Here is a 25,760-nt window from a genome sequence, read left to right as displayed (position 1 = left end):
GAGCTTCATTTATTGCACGTCCATGGGGGACTAGTGGATGTGAGCCCAGTCACTCCCTTTAAGAAGAGGGCAGGAAAGTCTTTGACACATTCCCCGTCCCTTTTAGTCTCACGGTGGGGAGCCTTTGAGCTGAACAATTCTTTGATCCTGTAATTGGACCCTGTAGCAATAGTGAGGAAATTGCTCTCCAATAACTTAATGACAGAACACACATTCCCAGGGAGAAGAAAAATGTCATTCAACTTCACTTCCCAGCTCCAGGGAAGGAACAGCACATGGAGGTAATCAGGTTTAATGCCACTTCATGGTAAAGCAGGGATCGTGAAATGGGAACACACTCAGCTACAGCCAGAGAGCCGCCATTCTTTGATTCATCGACTGTCCCTAGTGACTGGATTTGGAACAGTTCTGTAAGACACGGTGTGCTGGTATTGCAATGGCAATGTCTGCACAGGGTGCCAGGCAAGCCCATTTAGCCAATGCCTGGTAGCTTAATGTTTTCACTATGATGGGGAGCTGTATCATGAGGCTGTAAGCTAGCAACGCCAGATACTGAACATGCTCTCTCCTGTCATTCTATTTCTGGAGATAGGAAAAACAGCGAGAAGAGAGATGGGAGCAAGAGCGGGAGGTATTGCTAACAGAAGAAAATCCGCAGAGGCTGGAAATCCGAGCAACACACACAAAATGATGGAGGACCAGGCAGCATCTGTGGAAAAATGTACAGTCGATGTTTCGAGCCGAAACCCTTCGGCAGGACTGGAGAGAAAAAGCTGAGGAGTAGATTTGAAAGTGGGGAGAGGGGGGAGAGAAACACCAGGCGACAGGTGAAACCTGGAGGGGGACGGACAAAGTAAAGAGCTGGGAAGTTGATTGGTGAAAGAGACGGAAGGCCACGGAAGAAAGAAAAAAAGGGGGGGAGCACTGGAGAGAGGTGATGGGTGGGCAAGGAGATAACAAGGAGGATGTATTGCAGCTGACTTGATACTTGGACTCAGTTCCATTTCAGTGCCTGACGTCTCTGCAGCCCCACATCTCCACACACAACCTTGATCCTCCTGAAGTTGGAAATCAGCTTGGTAAGGGGTGGGAAATAGAAGGCAGGGCCATTGGAGTGCTATGCGGGGTGACAGATGGGTGGTCTGAAAGTTGACCATTGGGCAAGGGGCAGGCTGGAGATAGGAAGTTAGGGTTTGGGCTGAGTGGCAGCTGGAGTTGAGGACTGTCGTGGGAGCTGGGGAACTGGGTTCGGCGGGAGGTAGGAGGTGGAAGGGTCAGGTGAGGTGGGAGGTCAGAGACTTTGGCATTTGAGAGTCGGTTTGGCTGACAGATGGATTTGGGTGTTGATGGAGTGATGGCCTGGTTGACAGTTGAGGAGTTTGAGCCAGCTGGAGGAAGTGTCAGCTGGTGTGAAAGGAAGGGGGCTTGGCTTGGGTGTAAGGAGAGCCTTTGGATGGTGAGGAGGCAGGTGGACCAGTGAGGGGTCAGTTTGGATGGGTTAGATCTTGGTATGAGGCAGATGGGGGGGGCGGGGTATGACAGTTTTGGAGGTGGAGTTGAGTGCCAGGTTTGTATTGGCTGGTGAGCAGATGGGTCAGATTAGGACTGATGGGGTAGCCTAGTTGAAGAGCCAGATGAAGATTGTCTGGGATAGCAGTAAGGAGGGGCAGACACAGAGTGGTAAGTTGAGTTCGGTGGGACGGGTTGGATAACTCTGCTCCCCTGTCTTGATAGGTGGAGTCTGGGGAGAGAAGCAAGTGGGGGAGGGACTGTTGACACATCAACAATGTGTATGCATTATGATCAGAGATTAAGGGAGCTAGGGCTTTACTCTTTGGAGAGAAGGAGGATGAGAGGAGACATGATAGAGGTATACAAGATAATAAGAGGAATAGATAGAGTGGACAGCCAGCGCCCCTTCCCCAGGGCACTACCACTCAGTACAAGAGGACATGGCTTCAAGGTAAGGGGTGGGAAGTTCAAGGCAGGATATAGAGGAAGGTTTTTTTACTCAGAGAGTGGTTGGTGCGTGGAATGCACTGCCTGTGTCAGTGGTGGAGGCAGATACACTAGTGAAATTTAAGAGACTGCTAGATGGAGGAATTTAAGGTGGGGGGTTATATGGGAGGCAGGGTTTAAGGGTTGGCACAACATTGTGGGCTGAAGGGCCTGTACTGTGCTGTACTATTCTATGTTCTAAGTGACAGCTGGAGGTGGGGCTAGGTAGCAGGCAGAGGTATATATAATAGTTGGTAGGTGGGGAGTCTAGTTGGATGGCAGGTGTGGTTTGGATGTGGCAGGGCAGATTGGGATTGTTGAGGGCTAGGTGTTCAGTTGAATTAGGTGAGATAGCAGGTACAGGAGGCAGGTCAGGTCAGGTGGGGGGGTCAGTTTGAGGAAGGTGGAATCTGATTGGACGAAACCAACTCCTCCCGCTGAGGACCATCAGCGAGAGTGAAGAGCGGTGAGATGTGAACGGAGAGAGGATCTGTGTGTGCTGTCCTGTTGTTGGGGGCTGATGTAATTTCCGCCGCTGGTCTTTAGGACTTGACTAGTCACCTGATTCCCGAGCACGTCGAGCCCGCGGGACGGAGCGGAGCGGAGGGGAGGGGAGCCCGGGGCTCCGAACTCCGGCATCGCGTAAGGGTGAAGGTTACTCCGGACTGGGTACAATGCGGTCCGGACCACACTGAGCGTCCCCTCTTGCCGCAACAGCCGCGATCCGTGGAGGAGCCGAACAGCAGGTAAGCGCAGCCAGTTCGCCCTCTTCGCCCCCTTCCCCGGAATACCTGGAGGGGATTCACCCCTCACCACCCTCCCCTTCTCCGGCTAGTGGTCTGGGGCGGGATATTCAAAGCCCCCTGGTTACCGCCGTGTCCCTTTCATGAAGGGAACGACGGCGTTTGATCGCCCAGCCGGCAGCCTTGTTTCTCCAGAGGACGGTCACCTGCATGGCTGGGCAGAGAAATAAGTTGGCCAGTAACTTGGCTTTTGATTTGATTTTAAAATTGTCATTTGGGAGAAGTTGAATGCTGTAACCCTGGCCGTTCGAGTGTGTTTTATGTTTGGCCGCTCAAGGCTCGTTTTTCACTTTCAGTGAAGTTGGTTGGTATGAGATCAATGAAAGGAGCGGAGCGTAGAGCGTATTCCCCCCCCCCCCCCATCCCGTTCACAGTCGGAGCCGCTCAGCCCGCGCACGATCAATTTTTCCTAGCCCAGGGACCAGAAACCACCCCAGCCAGGTTCAGGAACAGTTATTATCCTTCAGGCTCCTGAACCAGCGTGGATAACTTCACTCACCTCAATTCTGATTCCACAACCAATGATCTAGCTTTCATGAACTTTACAGCTCATTTTGTCAGTATTATTTATATTTACTCAGATTGTCGTCTTTTGCACATTGGTTGTTAGTCTTTGTGTGTACGTCTTTATTCTGTTGTTAATGGCTGCAAGAAGATGAATCTCGGTAGCAAATGTCGACGGAGACGTACTGCATGTACTTTGATCTTTTAATGTCCCTCTGCTAGTCCAGTACTCTCCCTGCGAATTTCCACTCCCCCTCCCCCCACGCTCTTTGCCCCGTTTCTCCTGCTGCTACTCATCGGAAGTGGACCTCCGCCATGCCGACCATCTAAGATAGTCCCATTTGCCTGCAATTACCCCGTATTCCCTCCTAAACTGTAACTATCCATACGCTTTCCCCTCCGGCACTTCCTTCCTTCCCCAGACCGGATCCATTCCCACTCTCCACCTCCACAACCCGCTCCCTGTGCCCTGGCTTCGTCCTCCATACCTTGACCTCTGGCAGCCCCAGCTCCCTCTTTCTCAAGCCCAGCTCCTGCTCCCTGCACTCTGGCTCCTGCAGATCTCCAACCCCCGCCTCCCCTCTTGTGCTCTGACCTCCTCCTCTCCCTCCCTCCCTCTCTATCAGCTCCCTCTGCCTCTCACTCTCCCTCCCTCCTTCTCTATCAGCTCCCTCCACCTCTAACTCTCCCTCCCTCCCTCTCTATCAGCTCCCTCCCTCTCTATCAGCTCCCTCCACCTCTAATTTTTCTTCTGACTTGCCCATACCTTAACCCATCTCTCCAACCCCTCCATGTTTCTGAACCCACGCCCCTACCTGCCTTGTACCCTTACACTCCCCAGGTTCCAGTCGTGCACCCGGACTGCCAGCAGCTGCCCCTGTCTCCGTCTGACAATCGTCCCCACCTTGCACCCTGACCCCTCTGTCTTCCCTGACACACAACTGACTTAGATTTACTTTCCACTGTTACCTCTGACCCCTGGCTTGCTTTCCTCTGGAGCGTTTATCTTATCTAAGCTATTTAACACAGTGTATGGTACACCCTGGTGTCACATCACACTCTGCCTGCATCCCCCACTCCTCCCGTTAACTCTTCCCTCTCCAAGTGCTGATTGCTACAGACTTTTGCTATTGAGGTTTCATTTGCCAAGAGAATTCCATTGTGTGCGTATCAAATACATGAAGACTGTGAACTTGCCTCTTCCCATTTGATTCCTGCCCCTTCAATAAAGCGATTCCCTGGACTGTGCAGATACCCTTGCCTCGGAGCTGAGCTGACCTTCCTGAAAACTTAAACCGAAAGTAAAACCTTGTGTTCGTACAGTTGACACGATACCTGACGCATAGGCAGCTAAAGGACAATGAAATGTGCTGTGATGCTGTTGAAAGACAGATGAGCCTGTGGGAAACAACAATGCTTGGCTACAGACAACCCCAAACAAGTTGTGACTTTACCCTGTCCAAAACACAACCCCAAGCCTCAAGATTATAGCAAGCGCCTCCGACTCACCTGCTGGAGGTCGGGGGGCTGAGTCTGACAGGGTTTCACCGAGAGGATGATTACTTTTGGCAAAGCCTGTGCCTCTGAACCAGGATGTCTCTGAGTTGTGGCAAGGTGCCCTGCAGTTCACTGCCAGCTGAACCCAGCGTGTATCATCGAGCCCAGGCATCAAGCAGCTGCGTTGTAGTTTTAACAGTACCTTGCGGCAAAACCCCATTGAAAGACTATCGGCAGCTGTGGATAGAAGGAGGGTTATTGGGACGTAAACGAACATCCCATCTGAACCCTCGAGCCAGATCCCGTGATAACAGTTTTGCGTGGTGGAATGGAGATGCGTCTCTACCAAAGGAGGTGTGAGGTGTCCCTTCCCTCCGCCAGCCTGAAGGTCACCCTTGGGCAAGGTGTAGCACCTGCCTAGCCCCTCCACCCCTGATCAGGGTCACGTGAAGCCATGACAGCAGGTGGTGGATGGTCGTATGAGCAGCTGGTTCATATCACAAGTCCAGGTTATGTGACCGCTGATACTGGGCAGACAATCTCTGAAGAGTATTGATAACGACTGGGCTCGCCCATCTTGTAAAGACACTGTCCAGAAGAAGGCAATGGCAAACCACTTCTGTAGAAAAATTTGCCAAGAATAATTATGGTTAATAGACCATGATCTCCCACATCATGCAGCACGACGCATGATGATGATAAGACCATCTAACCCCTTGAGGGGAAGTGAGTAATAGTCTGAAAAGGAACAAGAGTGTTCTGTCCTGAGCCCTGGCTAATGTTTGCACTTGAGTAAAGTTGATCTTAAAGTTATTGCTCTTCTGTTTTAGGTATTTTCTTTGTGGAGTATTTTCTTACGTCACAACAATATAAAAATACTTCACTGGCTGGAGAGCACTTTGAGACATCGTTGTAATTAAAAGGTGTTCCTCAAGTGGAGTAACGCACAAAGACTGGAGAAACTCGGTGGTCAGGTCCCTTCTGGACTGGGTCTCGATCAAATGTCAAATGCCCTTTTCTCTCTGTGGATCCTCGAGTGCTTTGTGTGTTGCTCCAGATTGCAGCATCTGCAGTCTTCTGCATCTCCTCAAATGGGAAGTTCATTGGAAATGTTGTGTTCCAATGTCCATTTGTCATTGACTTCTCATTCTAATATTTATTCCCAGTAGATCTTGGGTAAATTAGAAAATTGTTTAAAAATTCCACCATTGTAGGTCAGATTCCTAGTCTGTGTTGAGGAAGTTCATCGATTACAGAGGTTCCCGACCTTTTTTATGCCGTGGACCCTTACCATTAACCGAGAGGTCCATGGTCTCCAGGTTGGGAGCCCCTCGTGTATTAGATATGATAGGGCCAATTGTCTGAAGTGTGTGTATTTTAATGCTAGGAGTATTATGGGGAAAAGTGATGAACTTGGAGTATGGATTGGATAGACATTAAGGTGGATAAATCCGCAGGGCCTGATGTGATGTACCCCAGGTTATTGAGAGAGGCAAGAGAAGAGATTGCAGTTGTATTGACCAATATCTTTGTGTCCTCTTGAGCCACAGGTGCAGTCCTGGAGGACCGGTGAGTAGCTAATGTTGTTCCATTATTTGAGAAGAAAAGCAGGGATAATCCTAGATACTAGACCAGTGAATCTTGTGTCATTGGCAGGGAAGTAACTGGAGAGAATTCCCAGGAATAGAATTTATGGGCATTTGGAAACCATGGTGTAATTAGGGAGAACTAGCATATCTTGTACAGGGTAAGTCATGTCTTACCAATGATTTGAGTTTTTTTGCCGAGATGACGGGTAATTGATGAAGGTAGAACTGCAGATGTTGTCTACATGGATTTTAGTAAGGAGTTTGACAAGGTCCCTCATGAGAGGCTCACTAAGAAGATTAAGCTACATGGGATCCATGGTGAATTGCCCATGTGGATTCAGAACTGGCTTGCCCATAGAAGACAGGATAGTGGTCGAAGGTGCTCATTTTAGCTGGAGGTCTGTGATTAATGCTGTTCCTCAGGGACCTATACTGGGACTGCTGCTGTTTGTGATGTATATAAATGACCTGGATGAAAATGTAGATGGGTGGGTTAGTAAATTTGCAGATTACACAAGGATTGGTGGTGTTGTGGATAGCACAGAAGATTGGCAATGGGATATAGATCAGTTGCAGATATGGGTGGAGAAATAGGTGGAGTTTAACCTGACCAGATGTGAAGTATTGCATATTGGTGGGTCAAATGTAAAGTGACAGTGCAGGGCAAGATTCTTAACAGTAATGATGAGCAGAGGGATCTTGCAGTCTAAGTTATGACTGTGTGGCTAAGTACAACTCAAACACAATACTTAAGTTTGCTGATGACACCACTGTCGGCTGAATCAAAGGTGGTGACGAATCAACATACAGGAGGGAGATTGAAAGTCTGGCTGAGTGGTGCCACAGCAACAACCTCTCACTCAATGTCCGCAAGACCAAGGAGCTGATTTTTGACTTCAGGAGGAGGATGGATACCAGAGGCCCATGGGCCAGCCCTCACTGGGATCAGAGGAGGAGAGGGACGGCAACTTTAAATTCCTTGGTATTATTATTCCAGAGGACCTGTACTGGGCCCAGCACGTACTGTAAGTGCAATTATAAAGAAAGCACGGCAGCGCCTCTACTTCCTTGGAAGTTTGCGAAGATTCGGCATGTCATCTAAAACTTGGACAGATTCTGTAGATGTGTGGTGGAGAGTATATTGACCGGTTGTATCACAGGCTGGTATGAAAACACCAATGCCTTTGAACAGAAAATCCTACAAAAAGTAGTGGATACGACCCAGTCCATCACGGGTAAAGCCGCCCCCCCCGCCCCCCCGCCATCGTTGAGCTCATCTACACACAGCGTTGTCACAGGAAAGCAGCATCCATCATCGGGGACCCCCACCACCCAGGTCGTGTTCTCTTCTCACTGCTGCCATCAGGTACAGGAGCCTCAGGCCCCATGCCACACGCTCAGGAACAGTTTTTCGATTCAATGGGCTCACTTTCAAGGACTCTTCATCTCATGTTCTCTATTTATTGCTTATTTATTTATTTCATTTGTATTTGCATTCTGGTTGTCCACCCTGTTGGGTGTGGTCACTTCATTCTATTATGGTTATTGGATCTATTGAGTATGCCCACAAGTACATCTCACTGTTGTATATGGTGATATACGATCTATGTACTTCGATAATAAATTTGTTTTGAACTTTGACCTTTGGCTACAGAGGTCAATAAGGTGGTTAAGAAAGCATATGGCATACTTGCTTGTATTAGTTGAAACACTGAGTTCAAAAGTCAGGAAGCTTTATGAAACCCTAGTCAGGCCGTATGAGGAGACCTGCATACTTTTCTGGTTGCCTCACTAAAGGAAGGCTTTGGAGAGGCTGCAGAAGAGGTTTGCCAGGATGCTGCCTGGTTTAGAGGACAGCGAGGGGTTGGGCAAACTGGGGTCATTTTCTCTGGGGTGACGGAGGCTGAAGGGTGAGCTGGTTGAGGTTTATTAAACTGAGAGGCATAGGTAGAATTGGCAGACAGCATCTTTCCCCCAGGGTTGAAATAGCAAAGGGCATACATTTAAGGTGAGAGGGGGTGGGGTAAATTCAAAGGAGATGTGAGGGGCAAGTTATTTTTACACAGTGGTGGGGTTTTGGAATGCATCACTTGGATTGGTAGTAGAGGCAGCTATATTAGAGACTTGAGAGATGTTGAGACAGGCACATTGAATGTAGGGAAAATGGGAGGATATGGACATTGCGCAGGCAGAGGGAGTAGTTAGGTTGGCCATCTGAGTACTAATTCAATTGGTTCAGCACAACATTGTGGGCTGAAGGGCCTTTTCCTGTGCTTTACTGTTCCATGTTCTATTATTTGGGGCCATAGTCAGTGTCCACTGGACCAGGAGAAGATGGAGGTTGAATGACATCATTGGAGTGAAGAGGGCGTGCAGCAAGGCCGTGAATGACCTTTGATTACTGACCTCTGCTCCATGCTTTTGTTTCAGATTTCTGCTGGTTCCCCCAAGGGAAACAGGGTGTCCCTGTGGCTGGAGAGTATTTGTTTTGCACATGGGCAGAGTAGCTGGTGAGGCTGACACCTTCTCCTTGGCAAGGATCAAGATGACAGTGTGTGGAGCAGAAATTAATCCACGCCATCAATACGCTCCACCCTGGCATTTCACAGGGCATGCAGATATTGGTGCTCTTTCCCCTGATTGATACGGTCGTCCTTCATTCACATAACCATATCCCCACGAGCTGATGCTTTGCATGCAATTTATTCCTCTCCTGACTGGGTCAGAGGTTGCAGAGCTGAATTATATCGTCACAAACTACCTGCCATCTGTTCCTTATAAGAAACAGCAGTAGAGAGAAGTGCCTTGCTTAATGCCACGTCTAAATCAGTTTGAGTCTGCAAATTCTTTTCTGGATTGTAAATTTTTTTTTCCCGCGGCACCTGATTAGTTTAGCTATCACGGCCCTGACTACATTGCTCGCGATGGAGTCCTACAGCATGGAAAAAGCCTCATTAGCCGATCACAATTCCACTTAAGCAGCTTCCCATTTGCCTGTACTTGGCCCACATCCCTCTAAACCGGGGGTCCACAGACCTCTCAGTTAATGGTAGGGGTCCGTGGCATAAATAAGGTCAGGAGCCCCTGCTCTGAACCTTTCCTATCCATGTATCTGCAGAAGTGCCTTTTAAATATTGTCCATGTACCTTCCTCAACCACCACCTCTGGCAACTCATTCCATATACCGACTGCCGTTTGGATGAAAAATCTGCTGCCGAACCTCCTATTAAATCTCTCCCCTCTCACCTTAAACCTCAGTCCTTTACTTCCTGATTCCCCAATCTGGGGGTAAAAGACTGTGTCCTTCGTGATTCCATATACTTCTATAAGACCATCCCTCATCCTCCAATGCTCCAAAGAAAATAGTCCCAACCTGCTCAGAATCCATCCCTTAAAACCTGGTAACATCACCTCTGCATTCTTTCCACCTTCATGACATCTTTCCTCTCGTTAGCAGGTTTATACTTTAGTTGATCTGCCTTTCATGAGTGGGAGCATTCCTATTCTTCCAACTGAGAGAGCAGATGCTACGGTTGGACGTCTCATAGATGGACGACATCTCCATGTTGGCTTCAGTAATACCTTTGAATCAAAGAGATGCTCTCTCTTTCGGTCTCTTGCACTGAGCAATGGCTTGCATTTTTCGGAACAGCCACACGTCAGTGCAATGCACCCCGTAGCCGTTAAAGTGCATCAGCATTTTGGGCTCGGGATTGGATGGTTCGTAGTATGGGGAAAGGTAGGAGAGGCCAAGCTTGAGTCCACTACTTTAGAAGAGTGAGAGGGGACTTGATGGAAACATACAGGGTAGATGTGGAGAGGGCCTTTCTTCTTGAGGGGGAATCTAGAACTAGGAAGGTGTCTGTTCTTAAAGAAAGTAGTAGCCGTCCATTCAAGACTGTTTTCTCTTTGTCTCTGCTTTTGGAACCTGAAAAGGTGGTGGAAGCAGAGTCTTTCAGTATTTTTAGAACAGAGGTAGAGAGGTTCATGATAAAGCAAGGGAGGAGAAGACGGCGGCGCGATGCAGCACGCGCGACCTCGCCGGTGAAATGATATCGTATTTGTTAAATAGGTGCCATGCACAATCCTGATTTGATGGAGACGGACGTGAGAAGCACGGAGGACATCTGGAGAAACTTCTGAAATGCCTGGTTTGCTGCAGCTGCTACCTTGCAGTCGAGAATCTCAGGAGGGAAGGCCCCAAATCCTCGGCTTTGCCTGTTGCTGGCAGCCGGGGCTGGGGTCGAAGCGCTCGGCAGAGGTGGTGCTCGGTGTCGGAGGGTTGGTCGGAGGCTTGAAACTTTCGGACGGACTGAGAGTCGGACTGTGGTCGGGTGCTTCCAGAATGCTGCATCGGCAAGTTTGTGGCGCTGGAAACTCATGGCAGGGAGAGTTTTCTTCCTTCTACCATCTGCGTGAGATGTTGGGACTTTCAAGAGACTTTGAGACTTTTTTTTTAACCGTGCCCATGGTCTGTTCTTCTATCAAATTACGGTATTGCTTGTGCTGTTGTAACTATATGTTATAATTATGTGGTTTTTGTCAGTTTTTCAGTCTTGATGTGTCTTTTGTTTCTGTGATATCGCACTGGAGGAACATTGTATCATTTCTTAATGTATGCATTATTAAATGACAATAAAACAGGACTACGTGTCCTCATAATCTAAGGGGGTGAGGGATTAATGGGGGTAGATGGGGATGTGGAGTTGAGATTGCAGTCAGGTCAGCTATGACCTCATTGAGTGGCCTCCTACTTCAAAGCAGCTGAACCACGCAGGGCAAGACCCTGCACGGAGTGGTGAGGGTGAGGGTGTTACAATGGAGGAAATGCATAACAATCCCAGCATTAAACCCAGGCATATGGGCATTGGTAGAAGCAGTTCACCCCAGCAGGTTAGAATGGACTGCAATACTGGACATTTGCAAAATTATGTCATGTCAGAAAGATTGAGATTGCGCTGGGGATGGAGTTGTGCACAAAGATACCATTTCTGCTTGTGCACCAGGCGCTAACATTCTGGGAGTTGTTTGTCATCCAAAATACTTGGCTTTCTAAAAATACAAATTTGATGTAGTCGTGTGTGTCTGCTCCAGTCGTTATTTTGCCCTGTGTGAGGTGGTAGAGCAGTTTAATTATAAGCCAGTGCTTGCTCCACCCTGGTTTGCTGTCTGTCATAATCCCTGAGTGTAATTTGCTCCCCTGTCAGCTTGCTGACCTCGCCGCTGCTGTTGTGCCAGTGTCAACCCCAGACACACAGGGCCGGCTGTCAGTTGGCAGCTCTGTCCAGGTCTGGCTGCAAGAGCTCTTGTGTCACTGAATCCACCGAGCTCCAGCCATTGCAATAACGGTCCGTCAGTCTCTCAGCGACTACAGAGGGATCGCCGTTTACATGAAAACCTCAGAGTCACCCCTTCCCCCTCTTTCCAGAGAATAATGTCGTAAGGACGTGCCTACTTCCACCTGAGAGGAGAGGATTTGGTTTGATGTTTCATCATACTAAATGCAGCAGTCCCTCAGTGCAGTAACACGGATCATTTCCCATGTGACCTTTCCAGGTTATTGATGGTTTGACATCTGGATCACCTGGGCCCCATTTCCTAGGCCCACTTAAACTCTCTGGATTCACTGGAAAATTTAATGTGCTGTGTAACCTTTAAAAGAAAAACAAACAAATTAAGTGTTTTTGAGTAAAATCTGAGAGTGCAGTATCACCGAGGCCCTCAGCAAGCCCGGCTATCGGAAGTTGATTGTACTGTGCTGGTGTGTTAACTTAGATTAATTTTCCTGGGATGGACCTGAAGTTGCCCCTCAGGCTGTGGCTCTGAGTGCCCTTAGTGTAGTATCTGTTCTGCAAAGGTCAGGGCAGTGACAGAGGGAAGTTTCTGGTGCACACATGGCCAGCTTGTGCTCATTAGCCCTTTAACTGGCTGAGAGGTAGCAAGCCCAGAGTGACAGCCATGCTCATGGATCCCCGGAGCTGGAAGATTCCCAGAGCGGCAACTCGAGGACACGGTCCTAGCTGACGAATGGGCGGAGTGCTGCTGCTTGCTCAAGGCAGCAGTTTGCAAATGTGAGCGGAGACTACCAGTGGGGTTTTGGCGTTTGGCAGAATCAGTGAAGGTCATATTGCATGCAGGAATGTAGGCTTGTCTGAATGCTTTGACTACCGCTGATTAGCAAGAGTGCAAGGTGTGCAGAAACTCAATGTCAGCGTAATCTTGCGCTTCCTTGGCTGTTACTGTACACTGATATGTTATTTTGGATGTGAACCAGATCACAGTGTGACTTCCCAGTCAGTGCCCTCTTTGTTAACATTTACATCTTTTCCCTTTGCTGTTCTTGGCTCTTGTATTGTTTCACTGACTGTGTCTGCACATGCAATATCCCTGTCTCTGAGTATCATCTTCACTTACTTACTTCCTCTCCAACTAGCCCTATTGTAAGTTTGTTTGTTTTCCCCTTTGATCTCATCTCCAGTCCCCGTTTCCTGTCTCTGCCCTGTGTGTGGGTTTGAGACTATCAGGTACAGGAGCCTGAAGGCGCACTCTCACTGTTTTAGGAACAGTTTCTTCCCCTCCGCATCACATTTCTGAAAGGTCCATCAACAAATACCTCACTATTTCATTGCTCTTTTTTGCACCACTAATACAGTATATAAATACTACTGTAACTTGTAATATGATTTATGTATTTCACTGTACCCTGCTGCAAAACAATAAATTTCACAGTATATGTCAGTGATCATAAACCTGATTATATTATTTCCATTTTTGTGCTATTTTTAATTTAACTGTTTATTATACATATTTCCTTCTGTAAATGACTTGCATTTTTTCTGTATTCTCATGTATTGCATTGTACCGTTGCCGCAAATTTAACAAATCTCACTACCCATGCCGGTGATAATAAAACTGATCTGATTGTGTTTGTCCCTACCTGAGGTGACATGGCTAGGAGAGCTACTGTCTCGTGGCTCCAGCGACCCAGGTTCAGTACTACCTGTGTGGAGTTTGCAGGACCCTCCCTGTGACTGTGTGGGTTTCCGCTGGGTGCCGCAGTTTCCTTCCACTTCCCTAAGCAGTGTGGGTTGGTAGGTTAACTCAGGGCCATGAATTCTGGGGTCCTGGTCAGTGGTGGAATCTGGGGGCAGGTGTGAAAACATGGGGAGAATTGATTACAGGGAAATATCCCTTTTCCTTGCCAGCTTTGTGTCTCTGCTTCTCTCTGACAATTCCAGCTTGCTATCAAACTGCTACATTTTGACATTGTTACATCTCCCAATGTGCATTAACAAAGAACATTATGAAAATCTTGCCAATTAAGCAGATTATGCAAAAGGGTGGCACTGGTTTGGTTTTTTTTAAAAAAGCACAAGTTTTTAAAGAAGGAAAGTGAGATTGATAACATTGGGTCAAATGGAATGCCAAGGTTCGACTGGCCTATTTCAGCTTGAGACAGTAACTGGGGAGAGGGGAGGATCAGCGATTGAATAGCAGAGATTGTGCTGCACACAAGTCTGGTTTTGCTCTTGCTTGGGTTTGATCGGAGACTACTTTGCCTAGTTAGTGGAAGCTGCAAATCAGATGGAGTGCCAGGGGTCAAGAGGGGTACCTGTTAGGTACACCAAGTCATTTTTAATAGCTATGTGGAAATTAACATCTTTACTGATATTGTTCCCAAGGGACAGCATGCGGATAATGGTTCAAAGGTTCGTTCGTTATTAAAGGATGTATGCAGTATACAACTTCGAGATTTGCCTTCTCTATAGAGGGGAGGAGAAGATGGCGACGTGACGCAGCGCGCGTAGCTGCTCCGAAATTATATTGTATTTGTTAAGTATGGGCCGTGCACAATCCTGATTTGGTGGAGACAGACGTGAGAAGCACGGAGGAACATCTGGAGAAACTTCTGAAATGCCCGCTTTGCTGCCGCTGCTACTGTGCAATCGAGAATCTCCAGAGGGGAAGGCCCCAAATCCTCGGCTTTGCCTATTGCCTGTTGCCAGGGCCGGGGTTGATGCGCTCGACAGAGATGGTGCTCAGTGCTCGGTGTCGGAGGGCTGGTCAGAGGCTCAAAGTTTTCGGACAGACTCAGAGTCGGCTGTGGTCGGGTGCTTCCAGGATGCTGCATCGGCAAGTTTGCGGCGTTGGAGGTTCATGGCAGGAAGAGTTTCTCTTCCTTCTACCATCTGAGTGAAATGATGGGATTTCGAGAGACTTTGAGACTTTTTTTTACCGTGCCCATGGTCTGTTCTTGATCAAATTACAGTATTGCTTTGCACTGTTGTAACTATATGTTATAATTATGTGGTTTTTGTCAGTTTTTCAGTCTTGATTTGTGTTGTGTTTCTGTGATATCATTCTGGAGGAACATTGTATCGTTTCTTAATGCATGTATTACTAAATGACAATAAAAGAGGACTGCGTGTCCTCATAATCTAATCTAATCTAGATAGCTATGAAACAAGGAAAAACCATGAAAGTCGTTCAAAGAGAAACAGTATTCCCACCCACCCCCCACACAAAAAGGCACAACTACACAATCATCAACCCCAAACACACCTCCCCCACAACACACAACAAGCACATTGCCCCTCAAACACCCTCTCTACCACATGACACACAAGAACATCAGCCCTCAACTCCCCTTCCCACACACGAAACACAGCAAGAACATCGAACCCCCTCTCTCCACACAAAAACCAAGGAAGGGCAGGCAAGAACAGAATATAAAAGCCGTGAGACTGAAAAAAGTCTATTGTCCTTGAATGCAATAGTGCAAACCATAAACGTAGCAACTTGGTAATATCCTCCAGCATCTTTGAAAGAGAGACACCACTCGAACAGAGGTCTACCCTCCGGCCATAGCGAGCTCCCACGTAGGCTGACACAGACTCTTTCCCCAGTGGGGAGGGATCCCATCAGCGAACCAAAGGCAGGCATTCAGCGCTGAAATTTGTTTGTCTCGATGTTTCAATCTCCCTCAACGCTTTAACCAGCGATTAATGAATGCTTTAATCTATGAAATGGAGTTGAATGTCATCTGGAAGTTTCTTCACCTCGAGGACGCTCTCTTCTCGGAGACAGCAATTTCACTCGATCAATCTCCAAAATGTAAATCACAGGCTCTCACAGTTCCAGAAACACATTTAAGATGAAAACACAGACATAAAAGAAGTGAGAATTAAAAGTTTTGTGGACTCTGTGGAAGGTGTTAACCGAGGGAGTGTGTACATTGGTACCATCTTGACTGAAAAATAAGGCAATCATGGTGTCTCTGTCTCTCTTGCAGTGTCACCTCTTCATCCTGTTTATTTACATGAATTGTTCCCAATTCGCTAACCAGCAAAGGCAGATGGGAAAGGGACATTTTTTTTTCTCTGCTTGTCTCCCAAGTACCCTGCCTTAAGAGAAGGCAAGTGAACATTAATAAACAGCAGACAGGCGGCCGCCCGCATCACAGGTTGAGGGGGCAGTTCTGTTAAACATTCATCACTGCCAACTAAATACGGCGTATATCAAATGCGTACAGTGCAGATCCCCACATCACTGACAGTATCCTGTACGTGCCGTAATGTGTTAGGGGTACACTGTAACTTTTCCCTAGTGTGTAGGTGAAAGGGGAGAGTTGATGAGAAATGTGGGGAGAATAAAAATGAGATTGGTAGAGAATTAATATGGCTGGTCATCATGGGCTCACTATCTCATTCTTATTCTGTAACAAGGCGTGGTTACTACTACTACGTTGACTCAGGCCTAGGGGGCCGGCGTTGGGCACGATGACAGACTCTCCACTTCTCCCTCTCCCTCATCAGTGTGTTCAGTTCATCTACATTAGCCACGTTGCTGTCTTCTAGGAGCGTGTTGACCATAGTCTTGGGAGGGCGCCCAGGGTTCATCCTCCCGTGCTTGGGCTCCCATATGATGACTAGGCTGGCAGGTAGCTCAGGGTGGCGTAGAAAATGCCCCGCTAGTTGCAGTCTTCTCATCTCGATTTTAGTGGTGAGCATCGGTAGGTTGTTAGTTCGTCATGTGCTGTTGCCAACTCAGGTCAAGAGCCATCCGGAGCATTCGTGTATAGCAACCATCTAGAGACTTTCGCATAGTCTTGGTGAGTGTCCACGTCTCGCATCCGTACGTGAGAATGGACTCTATGACTGCTATGAAAATCCTCTTTTTAAGCCCTCTGGTCAGGCGTGGTTGGCTGTGCCCTATTGAAGGGATAAATGTGATTTGCAGCCAGAATTGCACACCGATGCCTTTGAACAGAAAATCCTCCAAATTGTAGTGGATATGGCCCAGTCCATCACGGGTAAAGCCCTCCCCACCATTGAGCACATCTACACGGAGCACTGTTGCAGAGAAGCAGCATCCATTATCTGAGACACCCACACCCAGGCCATGCTCTCTTCTTGCTATTGCCATCAGGAAGAAAGTGCAGGAGCCTCCGGACTCTCAATACCGGGTTCAAGAACAGTTACTGACCCTCAACCATCAGACACTTGTCCCACCAGTGAAATGTTCCCACAGCCTATGGAATCACTTTCAAGGACACTTCATCACACTTTCTCGTAATTATTGCTCATTTATTTATTATTTTTTCTTTCTTTTTGTGTGTTGGCACTGGCCAAGTGGTCTAGTGATCTGAAGGTCGCTAGTTAAAGCCTCAGCTGAGGCAGCATGTTGTGTCCTTGAGCAAGACACTTAACCACACATTGCTCTGCGATGACACCGGTGCCAAGCTGTGTGGGTCCTAGTGCCCTTCCCTTGGACAACATGGGTGGTGTGGAGAGGGGAGACTTGCAGCATAGGCAACTGCTGGCCTTCCATACAACCTTGCCCAGGCCTGCACCCTGGAAACGTTCCAAGGCACAAATCCATGGTCTCACGAGACTAACGGATGCCTATTTCTTTTTGTATTTGTGGTTTTGTTGTCTTCTGCACTCCGGTTGAACACCCAATTTGGTGCAGTCTATCATTGATTCTGTTAAGGTTATTATTCTATTATGGATTTATTGAGTTATGTCCACAAGACAGTGAATCTCAGGATCGTATACAGTGACATATTTACAGTACTTTGATAATAAATTTACTTCAAACTTTGAATTGACGCAAGAGTGAAAGAATAGGAACAAAGTTTATTAAATGCCGTTAATTAGTGGGATCTTTGTGAGGAAGGTATGATGTGTCCCAAGGTAATGCTGACCTCAGGAGCTGTCTGTGTGGAGTTGCTTGTTTTCTCTGTGCCTGCGTGTATCCTGTCTTTTCAAGGGCTTCAATTGACCAGTGTGAATTGTCCTTAGTGTGCAGGTGAGTGGTAGTGACCGCGGGGAGTTAATGAAGCTGAAAGGGATGAGTGCATTATTGGTATAAATGGGTGCTTGGGGGGTGGGGGGTCAACCTGGACTCTTTGGGTTGAGGGGCCTGTTTCTGTTCTGGTTAACTCAGTGAGTCTTAGTTTATATCATCACAACATGCTTTTTCCCCAAACAAGATGTGTTTGCACTAGTCCTTGACACTCATTATCACTGGTGTCCTTGACCGTGCATGGAGCTTTAGTGGTGGTGCTACCAGTCCTCATTAACGAGAGTAGCGTACCCCGCGCCCCCCCCCACTCTAAACACTTCCCTGGTTTGATCAGGGTTACCACAGTCATACGGCAGAACTATTAACACACCATCTGGGTGTTGGTCTGACCAGTTTAATGCCTTTCATCTTCAAGCTGTGAGTAAACAGAACTTGCAGTAGTGTTCCTTTGTGTACGTTTTGGAATTTAATAGACTCATAGAGGAAGAAACAGCATGGAAATTGGCCCTTCAGCCCATCAAGTCCATACTAACCATCAATCATCCATTTACACTAATCCTACTACCTCAATTCTTTTATTTAGTGGTTCGGGCATTATCAACTCAACCCAGATTCTGTTCATTACCCATCAGCAAGGGGAAATTTACAGCAGCCAATTAACCTTTGAACCCACATGTCTCTGGGAAAACACCTGGAGAAACCTATTCAGTCACAGGGAGAACGTGCAAGGTCCACATAGATAGCACCCAAGGTCAGCACTGAACCTGGGTATCTAGTGCTTTGCACCACTGTGCTGCCCTTGGTCAAGGGTGTGAGGCAGGTGCAAATTGTGTTGAATTTCTGGGATCAGTGACCTGCCCTTGGTTTAGTCATTGCTGGACAAGAAAAGCAGAGCACTGTAAAAGTTAACTGGATGTGAGGAGGGAGCAATTCCTGCTTTGTAACTGGCTGAAATGAATGGGTTGAGTCGCAGGCTCAGAGTTTTGTGCTGCTCCAGCGTTGGGTTTAATGAGGTTTAAGCCTTGTGGTCCTCAGATGGGCTTGTCTCAGCTTCTTGTGCTCCAGTTGCTGTTGCCTCTCAACAACTGAGCTGCTCTGCTGACTGTTCTGTACAGTGTTTGATTATCAAGCCTTGTCTTAATGTGGCTGTCATGCAGAAAGACACTTGGCCCATTGTGCACTGATTATTCCAATTAACATAGTTTGCGAGCATCGAGTGTGAGAGAGTAGGTGGAAATGTTTGGGTAAGTCCAGGGCCTTATGAGTTCCATACAAAGTTTTGTTTGAACATATCTTTCTGGCAATTTCTTTTGAATTTTCAAAGAGACCCTTGACCCCAAAGCCCAGTTTGCTCAATGCCACCAGAGGCAGAGTGCGACTTCCTGCCATTTTGTTTCTTTTCTCTGAGAATGTGTGGGAGCGCCAGAGGTGATAGGGGAGGTGAGTTCATGTAAGATCCAGCTTCATATTCCAGACCAGAACGAGGGAATTCTGCACTGCCTGAGACTTTCAACTGAACTGTGAAACTAGGGCTCCGTCAGCCATGTACTTGACTACTGATTTATATAAGTCCTTCCCTGTGTTTACAGTACTGTGCAAAGCTCTTAGGCACATATATATAGGTAGGTGCCTAACACTATTTCCACAGTGCAGTATTTGTCAACGTGGAATAGAGAGCAAGTTTGTAAATCTGGCAGGGCAAAGATGTTGGGAATGGTGAGGGTTGAGTGCCAGGGACGGCTGCAGGTGTGTTGATCATTACAGAATGTCTCTCTGGTGCTATCCACTCCCCCGCTCTCTTCCCTTTTCCCAACCATGATTCCCCTCTCCCTGCCCTCATCCCACTCTCAGTCCACAACAGGGACCCAGATCAGAGTCAGGTTTACCATCACTCACGTATGTCATGAATTTTTTTTGCGGCTGCAGTACAGTGCAATTCATAAAATGACTACAGTACTGTACAAGTCTGGGGCTCCCTTGCTATATATATGTTTCTGAGACTTTTGCACAGTACTGTATTTAATCAGTCCTGATGCAGGATCTTGACAATTCCTTCTCACTATGCTGCTCGACCTGCTGAGTTCCTCCAACAGTTTGTTGCTTGCTCCTGCCCTGTATTTGTCCCTTAGTCGACATGGTGTGAAACTGGTGATTAGTTTGTATGCGCTGACGTACTGTGAAACGATTTTGTTTGCTCACCCTCCAGACAGATTATTCCATACTTCAATGTGGTACGGAAGGAAAACAAAACCAGAGTGCACATTGCAAACACAAGATTCCGCAGTTGCTGGAAATGCAAACACAAACTGCTGACGTTCACTGAGTGATCACATTATTAGGTACACCTGCTGTTACTGCAAATATCTAACCAGCCAATCATGTGGCAACAACTCAATGTGTAAAAGCATGCAGACATGGTCAAGAGGTTCAGTTGCTCAGACCAAACATCAGAATGGGGAAGAATGTGATCTAAGTGACTTTGACTGGGAATGATTGTTGGTGTCAGACAGGGTGGTTTGGATATCTCAGAAACTGCTGATCTCCTGTGATTTTTCACACACGATAGTCTCTAGAGTTTACAGAGAAACAAAAAGCATCCAGTGAGTGGCAGTTATGTGGGCGAAAACACCTTGTCAGAGGAGAATGACCAGTTTTTTTTCAAGCTAACAAAAAGGTGACACTGACTCAAATAGGCAGGTGTTACGACAGGTGTGTGCAGAAGAGCGTCTCTGAATGGACGGCAGCAGTAGGGCACACCAGGTTCCGCTCCTGTACCTAACAACATGGCCACTGAGTGTACGTTACGGTTACTGAGCGTGCAGCGCTGGCAGACAAATAAAGTGCAAGGACCATGATGAGACAGACAGAGAGGTCAAGACTTCATCTTTATCGTACAAGAGGTCTATTCTTACAATCGTGCAACAAAAGCCGTCCTTGGGCCCAGGGTTTGTGTTTTCCATCCTTTGCATCTCTGCTCAGTAGAAGTGGAGAAGAATGTCTGGGGTGGGACTGGTCTTTAATTATGTCAGCTACTTTCCCAGCAAGTGTTGCCAGGGACAATGGAGAGGAGGCTGGTTTTCCTGAGAGACTGGGTTGTGTTCACAGCTCCCTGCAATTTCTTGCATCCTTGGGCAAAGTGGTTGCTATACCAAACTGTGATGCATCCAGATAGGCTGCTTCCTGCGGTGCATCTGTGAAACATTGTTGAGGGTTATCAGGGATAGACTGAATTTCCTTAGCTTTCTGAAGAAATAAGGACATCCTCTTCAACATGATCACTTTGCCATTTGTGGGACAGTTGGCAGCTTCATCTTTCAGTCTTACAGCAGATCCTAATCTTCGCCATTGCCGTAAGGGTACTGAGGCCGTGTTCTGTGGTGGAGGAAGCTGATGGGAAGATGCAAGTTGGTATGTTCTGCAGGAAGGGCTAACTTCTACTGTTTTTAGTTGCCTTACTTTGTTGGCTAAGATGATGGAGGCTTGCCTTTGTGCTTCTATCACTCAGAAAGACACCAGCCAATTGTGCACTAGTGATTCAATATTGTCTCTGTGTTTGCAGGGTCAGAGGGCCACAAAGCCTTCCTGTCGCCGGTGAAAGCCGGTTACCATGGCAATGGTGGCAGAGAGCGGTAATGGTGGCTCCAGTTGGCAGAAGCGGTGTGTGGCGCTGGAGTCCCAGCTCTACAGGTTCCGGCTGCAGGCGGGCAAGATCCGGGAACTACTGGCCGAGAAGGTGAGTGGGACGGACGTAGGAATGAAGAGCAGGAGTAGGTCAATTGGCCCTCGAACCTGCTCCTCCTCCAATTAAGAAGGTCACGACTGATCTGCTGGTAACCTTAACTCCACATTTGTTTGATTTATCAGTAAACGTATCTGCCTCTCACTTAAAAATACTCAAAGATTTCTGTAGACCCTCACCAATTTTTATCAATGCACCATGGAAAGCATCCAATCCAGATGCACCATGGCTTGGTATGGCAACTACTCTGCCCAAAACTGCAGAGAGTTGTGGACATAGTTCAGCATCTCCAGAAGCCTGCCTTCCCTCTGTAACACCAGACACAAGGTTCTGCAGATACTGGAAATCCAGAACAACAAACCCAAGATGGTGGACAACCTCAGCAGGTCAGGCAGCATCTATGGAGAAGAATAAACAGTCCATGTTCCAGTCCTTTCATAGACTTTGTCTACACTTTGCTGCCTCAGAAAAGCAGCCAGTGTAATCAAAACCTAGACATTCTCTCTTCTTCCCCCTCTTGTTGGACAGAAGATCAAACCCTAGGAGCACATTCTGTTTATTGTTTTTCCCTTGTGCGTCCTTGATGTGGTGAAATGATCTTTAGGGATGGCATGCACAACAGTTTTGCACATGTAACAAAAATAAACCAAGTACTAGTTCTTCCACCATCCTGTCAGGAAGGTTTAAAAGGCTCACGTCCCCCATCTTCCTTGATCTGCAAGTCCAAAGCAGTGGTGATCCCTCTGTTCCAGCAGTGAGTCTCTGTGCAGCCTAATTATCCAGCAAAAATAGATCGTAAACGATGCTCTGTCAGCCTGGGTTTTACTGAGGAGAATTAGGTTTGAAATCCAGGTAGGTGCTGTGGAAATGTAGAATCCCCGGGGGCAATATACCCGAGGTTCTGAGAACTTGATAAAGCAGAAATGCCCATGGTAGAGGGTGTGAGCCAGATTGGGAGCATAATCCTGAAATGAAGTGCTGAGCTATTCAGGGAGGGCATCGGGAAGCAGCATCTTGTACAGGTACCAAGTTTGACTCCCCCCTCCCACCATGAGGCAACTCTGATGCGCAGAGGTTTTGAGTCTGAGATGGATGGACTCATGTCGGGCAAATGTACCCAGGTAAATGGGGTTATGGTGCAGGGCAGCCATGGTCTAAACTCTGAATGGCTGGCTCCTACTTCCAATATTCCTCTGCTACAGTTGGGGCAAATGTGCTGAACAAGTTGGATCCTCTTGGTTCCACATGAGAGGCTGACAGAAAAGGACTGGAATGGGAATTGGGGTGGTGCAGTAGTGTACCAGTTGGTGGAATAAATTTCAGTGCCAGCAGTCAGCGATCGGTGTTCAATTCTCACCACTGGCTGTCTGTAGGAAGTTTGTACGTTCTCCCCATCTGGAGGAAACCTGTGCAGTCACTGGGAGAACGTATAATCTCCTTACAGGCAGCTCCCAGCTGAAGCGTGGGGCTTGGTTCAGGATCCCTGTCACTGAAGGAGGTACAGGCAAGACTGGGAATGGTCCAGGAGAGGTTCACTGTACCTCCACCCTGAGGTGGTGGAGGGGGGTGTTCCCATCACCGGGAGTTGGGTCTGTGTGCTCCAGTTTCTCCCCACATTCTAAAGGCATATGGGTTAGGGTTGGTAAATGTGGGTATACTATGTCAACACTGGAAGCGGGGATACACTTGTGGGCTGCCCCCGGGACTTACTTGGACTGTGTTGGCCGCTGACACAAACGATGCCTTTCACATGTATGTGTTGATGCTTGGATATACATGTGACAAATAAAGCTTATCTTTAATCTTTTGAATCTAAACAATTCAAAATGGAATGAAGATCTCAGAAAGGAGGTAGGGACAAAAGTAACTGCCCTCCATGGGGTAGAAATGACTTCTCTCGGCAATGAAGAACAAAGTAGGGTTGATGGGCTCCACTGGGTACAACAGGATCTGACCAAGTCCTGCAAGTTATGTGGGACTGAGACAGCTCCTGTGAATGAAATGGATCCTTGGGGGGGTTCATTCATAATCTTGCTCGTTTGCTCTGAGATACACAATGCAATTATTATGCAGGGATTAACACATTTATTTTTTGTTTTTTAAGCAAACTCTGATTTGATAAAGGCTATGGCAGAAGCCAGCTTGAATTCCTACTGAAATTCTAAGACCGGAGGGCACAGCCTCAGAGTAGAGAGGCATCCTTTCAGAATGGAGATGAGGGGAATTTCTTTAGCCAGAGAGTGGTGAATCTGTGAAATTCATTGCCACAGGCAGCTGTGGAGGCCAAGTCATTGGATATATTTAAGGCAGAGGTTGATAGATTCTTGATTGGTCAGGGCATGAAGGGATACAGGGAGAAGGCAGGAGATCGGGGCTGAGAAGGAAAATGGATCAGCCATGATGAAATGGTGCAGCAGAGTTAATGGGCCAAATGGCCTAATTCTGCTCCTAAATCTTCTGATTTTATGAAATAGTTTTGCATGTGAATGCATTGTGGGCCAGAACAGAAAGATCATAGTTTATGTGGCCATAAAGGGTCAGCAGTTCTCATTGTCTTTAAGGCCACTGTGTTAATGTAGATTTGGGACTCTTCCAGTTCAGCTGAAAGTCTGGTTGGCAATCCATTTGTGTGGTTTCAGTGCCTGATCACGTTACATTTTAAGTTCTTGTTAAGTCTGTATGTGTGTCAGAGGTCAGGGTGTGCTGGCTCTGTGTCTGTCGGGTAAAGTTCCATTCCAAACCTCTGTCACCTGTCATCCCTAATAGCAGTGTGTGAGTCATACAGTATCAGAGAGGCCATTGAATCATGCCAGATCAGAGTCTGAGTCCCATTCCAGACTAAAAACATTCCCAGAAAGTCACAAGGTCAGATTTATTGTTTATCGCTGTTCTCGCTGAGAGGCTGAAACTCCTGGAGGACCTCACATAGTTCGAAACCCCAATGGCGATGGAGGCCTAGCTCTATATTTCTGAGTCAAGATGACATGCACCTTGTGCACTTTGACCCCTCCCGCCTGCTTCTCTTGCCCTGAGTGATGGAGACGGTGGGATTGGGGAGCTCCCTTTGGGATGGGGTGGTACAGACTCCGCCTCACAGATTCACTGACCCAGGTTTGATCCTGACCTCATACTGTCTGTGTGGAGTCTGCACATCCCCTCTGTGACAGCGTTGGCTTCCTGCCGGATCTCCAGTTTCCTCCCACGTTCTAAAGACGGGCAAATCATGTTAATAGGGCACGGTAAATTACCTCTGGGAAAGTGAGTGTTAGAGTCCGGTGGAATAAAATGCAAATGGTATAAATAGACAACAAACAATAGGTGTAGGAGTAGGCCATTCGGCCCTTCGAGCCAGCACCACCATTCACTGTGATCATGGCTGATCATCCACAATCAGTATCCAGTTCCTGCCTTATCCCCATAACCTTTGATTGCGCTATCTTTAAGAGCTCTATCCATCTCTTTCTTGAAAGCATCCAGAGACTTGGCCTCCACTGCTTTCTGGGGCAGAGCGTTCCACATATCCACCACTCTCTGGGTGAAAAAGTTTTTCCTCAACTCCATTCTAAATGGCCTACCCCTCATTCTTAAACTGTGGCCTCTGGTTCTGGACTCACCCATCAGTGGGAACATGCTTCATGCCTTCTGCGTGTCCAATCCCTTAATAATCTTATATGTTTCAAACAGATCCCCTCTCATCCTTCTAAACTCCAGTGTATACGAGCCCAGTTGCTCCAATCTTTCAACATATGACAGTCCTGCCATCCCGGGAATTAACCTTGTGAACCTCCGCTGCACTCCCTCAATAGCAAGAATGTCCTTCCTCAAATTTGGAGACCAAAACTGCACACAATACTCCAGGTGTGGTCTCACCAGGGCCCTGTACAACTGCAGAAGGACCTCTTTGCTCTTATACTCAATTCCCCTTGTTATGATGGCCAGCATGCCATTAGCTTTCTTCACTGCCTGCCGTACCTGCATGCTTACTTTCAGTAACTGATGAACAAGGACACCCAGATCTCGTTGTACTTCCCCTTTTCCTAACTTGACTCCATTTAGATAATAATCTGCCTTCCTGTTCTTACCACCAAAGTGGATAACCTCACATTTATCCACAATAAACTGCATCTGCTATGCATCATCCTACTCACCCAGCCTGACCAAGTCATCCAATGGGAGTTTGATGGTCAGCATAGACTTGGTGGGCCAAATGGCCTGTTTCCATGCTGTGAGAGTTGGACTTGCAGTGTATTCTGTTAATAGTGGTCTCTGTAGCCATCAGCGAGGTGAGGAGTGAAAATGCAATTGAGGTCAGTGCATGAGATA

The 25,760-nt window shown here is 47.4% G+C and overlaps 1 protein-coding gene across 1 annotated transcript in view; it reads left to right on the top strand.

The window, feature by feature from the left end:
• Nucleotides 1–2,409: 2,409 nt before the first annotated feature.
• Nucleotides 2,410–25,760, top strand: part of LOC134358575 (pleckstrin homology domain-containing family H member 1-like) — a 203,394-nt gene continuing 180,043 nt past the window's right edge. The window contains exons 1-2 of the mRNA XM_063071313.1: nucleotides 2,410–2,744; nucleotides 21,258–21,431. Of these exons, the coding sequence (XP_062927383.1) occupies nucleotides 21,306–21,431 (126 nt within the window). The 5' untranslated portion in view covers nucleotides 2,410–2,744; nucleotides 21,258–21,305. The remainder of the gene's footprint in view (nucleotides 2,745–21,257; nucleotides 21,432–25,760) is intronic.

Source organism: Mobula hypostoma, chromosome 1, assembly GCF_963921235.1.
Source record: "Mobula hypostoma chromosome 1, sMobHyp1.1, whole genome shotgun sequence".
Taxonomy (NCBI): Eukaryota; Metazoa; Chordata; class Chondrichthyes; order Myliobatiformes; family Myliobatidae; genus Mobula; species Mobula hypostoma.
The sequence above is the reverse complement of the archived record's forward strand: the minus strand, read 5'-3'. Positions and strand labels throughout refer to the sequence as shown.